This window comes from Cyclopterus lumpus, chromosome 7 (genome assembly GCF_009769545.1).
Source record: "Cyclopterus lumpus isolate fCycLum1 chromosome 7, fCycLum1.pri, whole genome shotgun sequence".
NCBI lineage: Eukaryota > Metazoa > Chordata > Actinopteri > Perciformes > Cyclopteridae > Cyclopterus > Cyclopterus lumpus.
Window position 1 is genome coordinate 15,092,798 of NC_046972.1, and position 13,180 is coordinate 15,105,977.

Here is a 13,180-nt window from a genome sequence, read left to right on the forward strand (position 1 = left end):
TGATTCCACTGATCGAAATATCCTCTTGGATTGTCTTGTGACCAGGGTGAGTGTCAGTGGCACCGCTCTGCAATGGTTCCACTTCTCCCTGAAAGACAGTTGTTTCTGCATTTGTGGCGCTGAGATCAGCTGCAACAGGTGTTCACTGTGGGGTGCCCCAAGGACCGCTGCAAGGTCCAGTTGTTAGATAACATGTTAAATCATTGGTTCAATCTTGCTTTTGCCATCTCAGAAACATTTCAAGGATTTGACCATTTCTATTTCCCTAGAAATCGTCTTTCAGAACCTTCAGAACTAGTTGATTAAATACGTATAACTCCTTGTTCACAAGCAAAGATTCACTGGCTTCACAGAGGAGAAAAATATAATCAGAGAACATCCTGGCAAAACCTTTTTTCACCTGTAGTTAAGTCTTAAACACGAGACTTTAAAAATAGATCACCTGAATTGATTTTCTTACTTGTCTTTCAGGGCTTCTATAGACTAAAAGTATGTGGACATATAGGTGCAGGATTTAGTGGTCCTCCGCTGGGTAACACAGGATTAACAACAAAATGTTGTGTCTTTCGTTCTCAACACCCCGCTTCTGTCAAATCAGACCATCGTGTCTGTGTAGAATGATACCGGCAGAATAGTGGAGAGCAGAAAAAAAAGAGGCAGGACACAACCCCATGGGGAATAGAGGTAAAGGATGAGGAAGGCTGCATCTTATTTGTGTATGAAAGAGAGAATATGAAAAAGAGAGAGAGGCTGCTCCCTGTTTATCAGTTGTGTCCAGAGAAAGGAGAAAAATAGAAGGACTAGACCATGAGAGAAGGTGAGGAGGAGAGAAGGGATCCCTCAGTGCTCTGTCATGGAGGGTTTAAGGGAAGCAGAAGCAGTGACAGCGGTCTTGCTGCTGACGGGGATTTGTGTCAAGGCGACAGGAATTAGGTTGGCCTTCTCCACGACGCATGAACAGTCCTTACACGCTCATAAATACAAGTCATGCTTTTCTACTTCCAGGTCCCATGACTCTCATTTCTCTTTGTATTCATACGCCACTCCCTATCTCTCAAATTCAAATTCATGCTTTATTAGCACAACCACAATTAAGAACAATGCAATGTGTTGAAGATGTAAGTTCAATATATTCAAGAATAGAAGACAACAAATGCTCTGCACACTACAACACTAATTGAAATATTCTTTACTACACAATATAGTACCATATACTAATCCAAATAGATATATGATAAAATTAGACATTTTCAAAAGATATAATGATAATGATGAGAGCCAAAAAAGAAAAGATACAATTCAAATCTAAAAATCTCTCCCATGTGCCTATCTCTTTGACTTAATCTCTCTTCACCCTTCCCTGTTCCATCCCCCATCTCAATCCTCCCTCATCCTTTCCTCTCTCTCCTCCTGCTGCCCCCACCCACGAGCAATGACCCTCTCCCTCGCCTCTCCTCCACCTCCTCCTACCACCCCCTCCTGACCTCTTTCCTTCTGCCTGGCTATGCCTCCCTCCATAGTGTAGAGCCCTCTTTCTCTCTACCCTGGTGCCTCCCTACCCATCTCTCCGTCTCTCCATGCAGCGGTTTGGGCTCAACCCCTCCCTTCATCCCTCCCTCCCCCAACAAACGAATGACACAGTCGATACCATCCACTGCCCCCACTCTCTTTCTCCATCTCTTCTGCATTTTTGTGCTGTTGAGTCATTCAAATTACCTCCTCTTCCTCTGTTGCCTTTTATTTCCTTTCTCTATCCTCCAATCATCCTCAATTGGAGCTGCTCTCTTGCTTCTATTTCAACTCGTTCGCTCTCTCTGTCTCATTCAGCTTCTCTCAATATTCATCTGTCGAAATCTCCCCATTTATCCTTTTCCATCCGTTTGTGATACTACAAATATTGTAGTGCATCTAATTTAACAGTAAACCACAAATCAGTTAAAATTGGAAGTTACATGCAGGCCCATTCCTTCCTCTCTGTGTCTTTGTGAAAGAGGGAAAGTGTCATTTGTTCTAGGACTATGGACCAGAAGTCTTTTCAGATCACAAAACCTAACAGTCAGGCGGACAGGCATCCATCCATCCTGTCTGCCAGCTAGCTTGGCACAGACCATTTATTCCACGATCACTTATTTAGTAGGCTGTCTGTCTTAAAAGAGATACAGAGAGATAGAGAGGAAAAGATAATGAACCGGCTCCAGCAATAAATACTGAAGCATTTAATACTAGTTAAACCCCTTTTCTTTAGTGTTTTATGGATCATCGATTCTCAAAAACACTGTATCAATTATTAGTGAATAGTTTTCATGCATGGCAGACAGTGGCTCAAATTTCACAAAATGTAAGGGTATGATGTTGGATGTTACAAATGCAAAAGCAGTTTCCACTGTTCTGATTGCACAGTAAACTTTTTTACCAAGATGTTATGGATATTGCTGTGTGTTCTTTATACGATTACAAGTTTCCTAAAATTAGATGTAGAGAAATCACCATATGTTGCTTTGCTACAGTATTGCAATATATTGAATCATAACCCCTGTATCATGATGTGCATTGTATCAACAATGTATTATTTGTGAGGTTTAATCACATAATCAAGGACGAATTTTCTGCATAACAAGTACTTCTACTTCTGATAGTTAAGTACATAGTTTTTGATTGTTGTATTGTTACTTTTGCTTGAGTACATGATTAAATACTTCTTCCATCTCTGCCAACTCCCCAGATAGGGAACTACTGGTCTAGAATGGACATATTGGAGGAGGAACTTGACTAACAAAATGTGTAGGAGGGACGAAGCTAACGACGCAGTTTAAGTTGTGTTCTGGTTGTCTGCTGTAGTAATTTTAGTAGTAAAGTGACATTAATAACGATGTCAAGGTTGAGAGGATGTTACTGTGATGTTACTGTGATTCAGATAAAGTGGGAGAAAGACGAGGTTGGTAATGATGAGGCAGTGGTGGTGTGTTGAGGTGGGGGAGGGGCGTCTGTCATAATACAGGGTGTTGACTGTGTTATTGTCTGGTCAGGCTGCAGACTGGATGAGCTTAATCAAATAAACAGACACTGCTCCACTCGACCCGTAACTATTGCCTCCACAGCAGCTGCATGCCGTCTCTCTCTCTAAGGACTCACACTGCATTTCCCTCATAGCACAAAAATCACATCTCTGGTGCGTTGGAGGAACAACCCAAGCTGAACCAACCATTTTTTTACCACAATGTTATCTTGTACACCCTCATTGTAATTGCTGGTATCCATGAAGGCGTAATCAGTCCTTGGCTTTAGAATACTTTAATAATTTGAGGACTCATTATTTTCCTCCCACCAGCAGACAGTTTGGAAATTATTTCCTCTTGTCAGAGTCATCGCTGTCACAGTCCCGCTGGTTACAGGAAGACAATAACTGTCCCCCAATTTCATTCCAGCTGTGAGCCAGATGAGGCTGTTATGAAGACATTTCCTATCTTTCTTATTTACACAATAACATGACCACTAAAGCAATCTTGAATAGAGTGTGTTGTGCACATAATATGACTGTGAGTCAAGTGGTGGTGTATGAAGATTTATGAGTCTGTAGTTTGTGTTATTGTCACAGTGGATTGCATGAGAGTATAGGTTAGTGATGTTGTGTGTCTCCCCTCTATACAAATACAGCATAATGCAATCCAACAGTAAAGCGGGGAGAAATTATATTTTTATGAATCATCAAGCAGAAGCAGAGAAGTTTTTAAGAATGTCAAACACAGATGTGGCTGCTTCATGAAGGAAGCCTGCCATCTGCTGGGCCCTTTAAAATAGCCATGAAATTATAGTATGAATGTGACTATTCATGGAACATGGACACACATAACAGCAATTATATGAAATGTAAATAATTAGAGGTCTTTGAAATTAGTTTCTATATTTGCTGTGTATGTTGTAGTTCCATGAGCCAAATGCACTTCCTGCTAAAAACATTTAAACATGATAATAGGAACATGATGTACACAATGCATGGAGTTCATTGTCTGTGTTAGATGTTAACTCTAGAATTGCTTGGCTAGTCATTTATTGAGAGCATTTTATTTTGACAAAGTGTGATTCTTTTTGTTATTTTATTTTGCTATGATTCTCATGTTCATGTAACCTTAGGTTGTCCAGATTTATGACCTAAATCTGAGTGCAGAATTACAAGCTCCCTTAGGTGGCTCTATGCTTATGGAAAGCCAGGAGGAAAAGACTTGGATTATGCCTTTTGTTAGCAAGCAAGCTTTGTTCATATAGCAAAACAGAAATTACAAATAAGAAGAGAAGGAGAAAATAGAAGAGAGAAGTAATAAAATCATAAGGTCATCAGGACATAATGCAAGAGTGTTAAGTGGTTATAATTTGCCCAAACATATTTGAGCTCTTGAAGCATTGAGCCATGCAGATTGTTTTAGTCTCATGTGCATTGACATTGGTTTTTGACATTTATATTTCTGCAACTGTATTTGAAAAGCTATTCGCAACACATATGGATTGAAGCGGATCATATGAATAGATAAAACATGTTGTGAATTTTAGAAACGATAACATGTTGTTTAAATAAAATGAATAGACGTGCAAAAAAAGAATAAGCAGCGCAGTATCCGACTGTTGATTTATAATTTGAATGTCAATGTTATGAGTGAAGCTTTGAAGTCCAGGACTATTTGGTACAGCCCTAGTAAACAGTTATTCAAATTAAATTATTTTTAATACTTTGAGCTCCAGAAACAACCACATTGCAATATGGTGTCGTGTTGACAAAGATCTGAGAGATGGATATGTGTGAATATGGGCACAGTAACACCTCACCTCTCTGCATGGCTGAACACCAAAAGGGGTTACTGCAGAAATATGTTACTGAGCCTCAGGCCCTACATTTCCATGTTGACAGATTTATTTTCATGTGTAGATTTATGTATGATCGATAAATATAAATCATATAAATATGAGCTGCATATGTGTCCCTTCCTGTTGTCAGTGTGTCTTCATCAGATGTTAATGTGAGGTAATGTCCATTCTCTTATCACATCCCACTAAACAAACGGCTCCAGCTGTGTGCTCATCAGCTGCTGGAAATAAACACAGCAAATAAGAAACGATAGGAGTTTATCAACAGAAATATGTGTTTGTCAATCTGTGAAATTGAACCTCTCCCTCTCCTTTCAGAGGATTCCTCATCAGAGAGCGGCAGTGGAAATGGCCTGCCTGCCCTGACCCCTCCCTCCTCCACTGTAACAAACGGCACCATAGTCAGGGAAACAGAGGTCATCAATGGGAACGGTGGCCCAGCCCCACTAGACTTCAGCACGCCTACTTCCTCCTCCTCCTCGTCCGAGGACCAGCAGCCGATGAACCTCAGTGACCCTCCCCCTCAGCACCTGCCCCTGTCCTCATCACATCTGCCCGTCACTGTGTCGGCTGCGGCTGCGGCGCTGCTCGGAGCTCTACATCCCAGCGCGCCCGAGGAGCTCCGCAGGAAGTACCCACTGGCTGCCAAACCTCCCCTGGCTCCACACCCTGCCCTGCCTCTCCCGCTGCCGCACACACATAATGCACACACTCCCAACACACACTCCCAGTCCCACACACACACTGCAGAGCTGCGATTGGACCGAGATGGCAGGGACTACGGGGGCAAGGTGAGACCGCAGAGCCGACATTCACACACATACAGACACATACAGAGGTGATCTGTTTATAAAGGGATCCTTTTTTGAAAGAAGAATAATAATACAAATTAAAATGTGAACGCTTTTTGCACATCCATTCATTAAAGATTAGGCTACACTAATGTTATTAGTATTATACTAGGGGTGGCTATGTATGATTATTCCAACTTGTGTGATCCAAACATTTACAATAACTCCAGAGTGTTGTTAAGTCCAAAAGTCAACAGTAATAGAAAAAAGGTATTATAGATCACAAGATGCTTTTATCTAACAAAACATTTTGCTGTTTGCTCTGAAGCTTTGTAAAACCCTCAATAGAAGCTTTGAATGTGCATAAACATATATTATATACAGCCCATAACAAAACAAAACAAGCCAGTTCACGGTGCATAGTCACAAAGACTTAACTGATGGCTAATGTGTGTGTTCAGTCCCCCCAGTTCAGTTCGGGGGGCAGTTACGACAGCGTGAAGATGGACTTGGGTGCCGAGGACCTGACAACAGGGCGCCAGGGTGCCCCTGATGATGATGACGATGACCATGATGACCACGATGACAACGACAAGATCAACGACACAGAGGGAGTCGACCCGGAGAGACTAAAGGCCTTTAATGTGAGTTAGATACAGTGTGTTGGGTCTCATATGAAGTCCCACTGGGATCAATTAGGTGTCTCATTATATTCATAAAGAAAGAAATATTGAAGATCTGACTGTCTATTTCTCTTTTAAAAAACCTGTCAGTGTCATTGAGGACACTCAAAATACACAGAACATACAACAAGACACAAGTTCTTAATGCTTTGTATTATTAATTAATCAAATGACTTCATGTAATGGTGGAAAGAGTAGCTCTCTGTAATATAGTGACTTTTATTCACCAGCTCTCCAGTTCTTAAAGAGCCCTTTAGCATCTTTTAGCTAATTGTTTTGGTTTTACAGCAGATCAAGTCGGTTTCCAGCAGCAAGCAGCTGTTTTCAGCAAACAACATGACGGCAAATAGTCAAAGTCAAAGTCAAAGTTTGCAACTAGCTGGTTAAGAAAGTGGAACATCTACAGCTACAGAGTCAGACATGGGCAGACCTCTGAAGCGCTATTAACCATAAAGTAACTTTAGAAGGCTTTAATCTGTCAGAGGTGTGTTTTTGTCTTTTTACTGTGTACTTAAGTGGCCAAGAAAACAATGAATACAGCTTTAACACACATACACTTTGGTGGAGGAAGTAGCAGTACCACAGTGGAGACATACTAGTAAGTGTTAAGGCATTGAAAGTAAAAGTATAAAAGTTAGCACCAAATTCAAATTCTAATACCAAAAGTAAAAGCTTGTGAGTTCCCCCTTTAGCTTAGCTTATCTTATTTATCCTTCAATTATACATCATGTCTAAATAAATGTTTTGGACATTAATATAAAATGGAAATATTCAAATGAAGTACTTTAAAATCATAATAAGGTACCAAACTTGAGTACATCTGCCAAGTTACTTTCCACCACTGCATAGACGCATACTTTAAGACGACCAGGTAAAGAAAGGTATCCAACAGCCGTGTTTTCTTCCTGCAGATGTTTGTGCGTCTGTTTGTGGACGAGAACTTGGATCGGATGGTTCCCATCTCTAAACAGCCCAAGGAAAAGATCCAGGCCATCATCGAGTCCTGCAGCAGACAGTTCCCAGAATTCCAGGAACGCGCCCGCAAGCGCATCCGCACCTACCTCAAATCCTGCCGACGCATGAAGAAGAGTGGCATGGAGGTAATGTGCCTGTTAGCAGGGGTCTTTACAGATATCTCAATATCTTAGTAAAGAACAGCTGTGACTTTAGAATGTTTTTACAATTGTTCCCATGTAATGTATTTTCAGTCATAGCAAAAAATGCACATTATAGTTCCCTAGAAATGTCTTGTTTGGTCTTACCAAACGTCCAAAACCCAAATTAATTCAGTTTTCAATTACATAAAACTGGGAAAGGCAATTTTGTACTAGAAGTGAAATAATTTGCAATAGTTGCAGCTCTATAAGAAAGTAAGACATTTAAAGGAATGTAATAATCGTAAAATACTCATATTGATAATAATAACAATAGTTATTGGGATAATGGTATCAGTATTTTTATCAATTGGCGCTATTTTTTATTCGCCAACAAATTTTAAGTGAACATTTCTTGTTGCAGCAATTTGTTAAGTTCAGTATGTGCAGCTCTGCGATGCAGACCTGATACCTGCTCACAGAAAGCTTTTGAGGCTGAACAAATGATGTCACAAACAGAATTAAAGGGAATAAATGTGACTGTAGATAAATACATATACATATATAGCTTGTTATGGTAGTGTGGGTCTTTGATTCAGCTAACAATCTTGAACATCCATTATTTTCTGGTATAGGGACAACAAATACCAAAACTTAATTGAATATTGCTGTTACAGTCAGAACCATAACCAGACAACGCTGCATGTGGCAACGCTGCACTTGGTGCATTAACTTGCGTGTGCAAAAGCATTTCTTTCAGACACCATGGCAAAGCAAACTTAAGTTGTTTGACTGTGGGGTGAAAGGTTTGACGAATCCTTCAACATCACAAACAAATGTGCAAATTGATTCATTTATGCTCTTCCTAAAACTTCACAATATAAATTGAAGGTTAGTCCAGGGTTAGCACTATTGGTTTATCAGATGAACAATGGAGTGACAGTTTAAACCTCTTCAATCTAACCACTGAGAAGATTGGAGAGGGCAGTAAACACAACAAATTATTCTTATTATTTGTTTGCCGTTTTGCCCCTTACATGAATTTCATCAGTTTGACATTAGCTGCTGATTTTATAAAATATTTATGTCATCCCAAAGTGGTGGCCAAAATCTATTTGTAATTCATCTTTTACTACATGATTGATCATTCCTTTCAATATTTATTGTCTCAGTAGTCAGCGTTAATTCAGTTTGCAGATGTGCAGAATATCGAGACATGTATCAAGTGACAAACTGACTTGCAGTGACAGATCTGTGTGTAATATGTTTCACCAGCGGGGTGTGTGCAGTGACACAGATGATTAATACGCTGCAATCTTTACTAGTAATTCAAAAATAATAATCTCTTTGACAAATACGCTAATGCTGTTTGCATGGTCGAAATGGCTCAACTTGACACCGACTGTTCCTCAGTTAAAAGCTGAGTATCTGAATCATCCAATATACTTCATGTAGAGGTCAAAAGTCGTCACCGCCTTCTCTTCTTCTTGGAGCAATTAACTCGATACTATCTCAGTACATTTACTCAAGTACTGAACTTAAAGCTGGAGTGTGGAACTTTTGTCTCCCTCCTCAGGCAGTGAGAGTCATTACCATATGCGAGACAATGGCATATGGAGCATGGCGAAAGCAATGGCGGAAAATCCTTCGGGCATACTAACCCTACGTTTCCCATTTTAACCTTAATAGATTTATGACAACAAAAAAAACAAAAAGTGATTCTATTAAACAGTTACGATATGAAAATAAAATGGTGTGCTCACATTAAAAAAGCTTTTATAAAGTAAACCTTTTAATTAAAACAGGAAACTCGTTCAGCTGTTTTTCTATGCAAATGTCAAAAGACAGTTATTTTCTTCAGGTAGTTTTCCTGCTATACACAAACAAACTGAAGATATTTGTGTTATTTATGTGTCATGCACAGTAAATAATCACATTCATTCCAGTCTAATGTAATCATTATTTAACCACAATATAAGAAGCACAGTCAGTATCCTCTTTCTATCTAAATCCACTTGGACTCAATTCAGACATGGCTGAAGATGTTTTGATGTTGTTCTTTCTGTTTACAGAAAGATTGCATAACTACCTGTCTCCTTAATTCACTCAATCATATAATTCCATGATATCATTGTGTTGTCTGCAGACCCGTCCTACCCCACCTCACCTTACCTCAGCCATGGCTGAGAACATCCTGGCTGCCGCCTGCGAGAGCGAATCACGCAACGCAGCAAAGAGGATGCGCCTTGATGCCTATCATGTAAGTGTGTGTGTGTGTGTGTGTGTGTGTGTGTGTGTGTGTGTGTGTGTGTGTGTGTGTGTGTGTGTGTGTGTGTGTGTGTGTGTGTGTGTGTGTGTGTGTGTGTGTGTGTGTGTGTGTGTGTGTGTGTGTGTGTGTGTGTGTGTGTGTGTGTGTGTGTCGCGTAATTCATATGTGAAAGGAAAAAACATGACTTAATGTTTTGTATTTGACTAATTCATCTACATAGATGCTTAGCAGGCTGTCTGGCCAGTCCAGTAATAAGCAGTTGATTGAGAACTACTGTAATACTGAGAGAAAAGTCTGTGTCGTTTCATGCCTGCAGACCTGAGTTGTAGTTAAACAAACAGAGTTAATTATCAGTGGGTGACGCCAAAGAATTGCAGTTAATCTGATTAAATGAGCATTGCTAGTTTGAATACTAACTGCCAAACACAATCCAGCCACACTGTCACATTTATGTGACCCAGTACGTTATTAAGTTATTATGCCATAGAATGAATACTTGTTTATTATATATGTGTACACAAAGGGGATGTATTAAATCACCATGATCACTAGCTCAATAGAGGGACAATTGGAGAGCGCTTACCTCAGCCAAGGCCATTTCCATAAATGAAACATAATTTGTGTATTCACCAGGAGTTTGGATCCGCTCCTGAATGTAATGTTTTCCTCCTTGGCCCATACTCAACAGTTTCACTAAATTTCATGAAAATTGGGCCATTATTTTACCGAAATCCTGCTGACAACCAACCAAACCCCAAAACGTAACCTCCTTGGCATGGTAAATAAATAATCCCATCCTAATATTGAATAGAAAAGTGGGTTTAAGATATGGGCCACCAGGTCACTGTTGGAGACACATCTGTATTTCTTTGGGGCACAAAGAAAGAGGGGGTGTTTTCCAAGAGCTAAATTACAAGGTTTCTGTCAACAGTAAATGTTAAAAGTAGTGAAAGGTTGGTGGAACACTTCAGACATGCTCACATACAGATTTTGCAATATTGTAATTCTTATGCTGCAGGTTTCATTTTAGAAAAGTAGGGACATTAACCTGAGTTCTTAATACCAGTTGCAATGTAATCCACCCAGCTTGCTGTGCAGCATTTTGAAAAGAAAACCCTCTAATGTCCTGTTCCCTCTTCCAGGACGAGCAGATCTCCCTGGACAAGCCGTCCGGTGGTGGAGGGGGTCTGAGGGAACCGGCGTCGTTGGCTCACTCCGCCTACTCCTTGGCCGCATCCGCCTTCTCCTCCCAGGACTCCCAGCTCTACATCAATGGAGCTGGCCTTAGCTATGGTTACCGTGGATACCCGGGGCTGGGCGCTGCCATGCAACACCCCGTTTCCCTGACGACCGGCGCTGCTGCTCAGAGCAACGGTGAGATTGGGAGTGTGGTCCAGGAGGAGAGGAGCTTTAAGCAGACAGAGAGGAGATGGACTTCCTAGTTATTAGAATAAATTAAAAAAAGTAAAGCGTAAGTTGGCAGTGAGGAGGGAGAGAGACGTGAGGGTGATAAAATAAACTTGAACTAGGAGGATATGGAGAAGCAGAAGAAAAGAGAGCAGTGAAAGGAATCAGAGCAGCAGATGGCAGTGTAGCAGCTAACGCACACGCATGATACTGATGTATGTCAGTCTTGATAAAGCTTAGGTAGGCAGGTTATCTTTGACTAATTGGGCAAAAAATCCTTTCAGCAAATTGTAATTCAAGGTGTCTGAGATCAAACTAGACTTCTGCCTATCCTCTTGGCTGTGTTTTAGGGTTTCAGAAAATCTAGTCTGTGAAGGAGACTGGCCAATCAGATCAAGATCAATAAAAGCTTTGAAGGTGCAATATATTGGATTCGGAATATAACATCAAACAAGTATTTTCATAGTGAAGATATAGTGGATTAATGTCTATCTGAGCTGAGAATGAAGTCGCTCTCCCTGTGTGTGTTGTAATCTGAGCTCCTCAGTTTGTTCCTGCTACTTAATGAGTTGTAGATCTTGGTAAAATACATTTTCAGTTTAAAGAGTAACTTATAGGCTGTGTTAAGTAGTGTTTCACTGTCATCTTTTTTATTAACTGTGAGAGAGAGCGCTGGTGTTGATGATGGTGCGGTGAGACGCAGGTTTGCAGTGGAAAAGGCTTTGCTCGATGTGTGTGACTAGAGCTTCCATGATCACAGTATTTAGTTCTTTGCTCTCGTCACCTTGGAGCTTAAGCTCAAGGTTTAATGGGAGCCACACTGATAAATGACATGATATTCCAGCAGTCCTCTCTCATTTTAAACCGACTGATCTTTCGCTCCTACACCTCTTTTTCCTCCCTCCTTCCCTCAATTTCACCTTTTACTTGTGTATCCCTTCTCTCCTCTGTTCTTTTATCCATTCATCAATCCCTCCCTCCTCATCACCCTCCTCTCTCATCACCCTCTTCTCTCCATCCACCTTTAGGCCCCACAGACCTCAGCATGAAATCTCTCTCCTCTGCCAACATCAGTAACTCCACCTCCTCAGCCTCCACCAACAACAGCCTGGGTGGGCGGGGCAGTGGGGGTGGAGGAGGGGGCGGGTCGTCGACCCAGCTCAGCCAACCGGAGATCACGGCCGTGCGTCAGCTGATTGCCGGCTACAGAGAGTCAGCTGCCTTCCTGCTGCGCTCGGCAGACGAGTTGGAGAACCTCATCCTGCAGCAGAACTGATTCAGGGGGAACATGGCAGAACACAAACACACACACACACACACACACACAAACACAAACACATTTCCCATTATGTTTGTTTTGTGTCCGCCTGCGTCCCTTGTCTTTCCTGAACGAAGCAGAACCCCCAGACCTCTTGTTTTTGCGGTTCCCTCCTTCAGAACCTGTGCGCACTATTTATTTTCTTGAGGAAAAAAGTGGGAAACTGGGATAGAGGGAGGTAGACCAATCCCACACCCCCATCCCCAAAACAATCACCCACAACCTCAAGCCATTTATTCTGCCTGAGAAAAAAAGGAACATTTGGTCTCTGAAGTAATCTCTTCCTCTCCTGTCTGGAAGCACCTCACAATCAGCACTACACTAGCGAAGGAGGGTGGAGGAGAGAAAGAGAGAAGGAGGATAAAAGAGGAGTGTAGCTTGGACGAAGAGTGACTGTAAGGCTGTTGATTCTGCTGCTGTGGTTCAAGAAGAAAAAGACTTTGCCTCGTTGTGGATGGAGAAGTTTTTGAGTTTTGCTTGACGGGAGACCCAGCCAACGCCATCGATTCTAACAATTTAAAAAATAATAAATATTGACTCCCTGAATTCGTACTACTGAAGCTTATTGTTATATGGCAAGTGTTTTTTTTATTTTATTGAAGATCTTTCCTTTTTTTTTGGAGTCCAGTGAGAATTTTTGTTGTTTTTGTTTTGTCCTCTTCCCAAGCGGTTTGACTTATCTTGGCAGATAGCACTAAATACGGAAAAGACTTTGAGTCCGGAGGGGATGGAAACTGGAAAAGAAAAAAAGTTGATGTTTT

The 13,180-nt window shown here is 41.1% G+C and overlaps 1 protein-coding gene across 1 annotated transcript in view; it reads left to right on the top strand.

The window, feature by feature from the left end:
• LOC117733814 (nucleolar protein 4-like) overlaps positions 1–12,965 on the top strand; it is a 126,828-nt gene extending 113,863 nt beyond the window's left edge. The window contains exons 6-11 of the mRNA XM_034537707.1: positions 5,176–5,648; positions 6,110–6,292; positions 7,243–7,431; positions 9,572–9,685; positions 10,837–11,068; positions 12,130–12,965. Coding sequence (XP_034393598.1) covers positions 5,176–5,648; positions 6,110–6,292; positions 7,243–7,431; positions 9,572–9,685; positions 10,837–11,068; positions 12,130–12,377 — 1,439 coding nt within the window. The 3' untranslated portion in view covers positions 12,378–12,965. The remainder of the gene's footprint in view (positions 1–5,175; positions 5,649–6,109; positions 6,293–7,242; positions 7,432–9,571; positions 9,686–10,836; positions 11,069–12,129) is intronic.
• Positions 12,966–13,180: the final 215 nt, after the last annotated feature.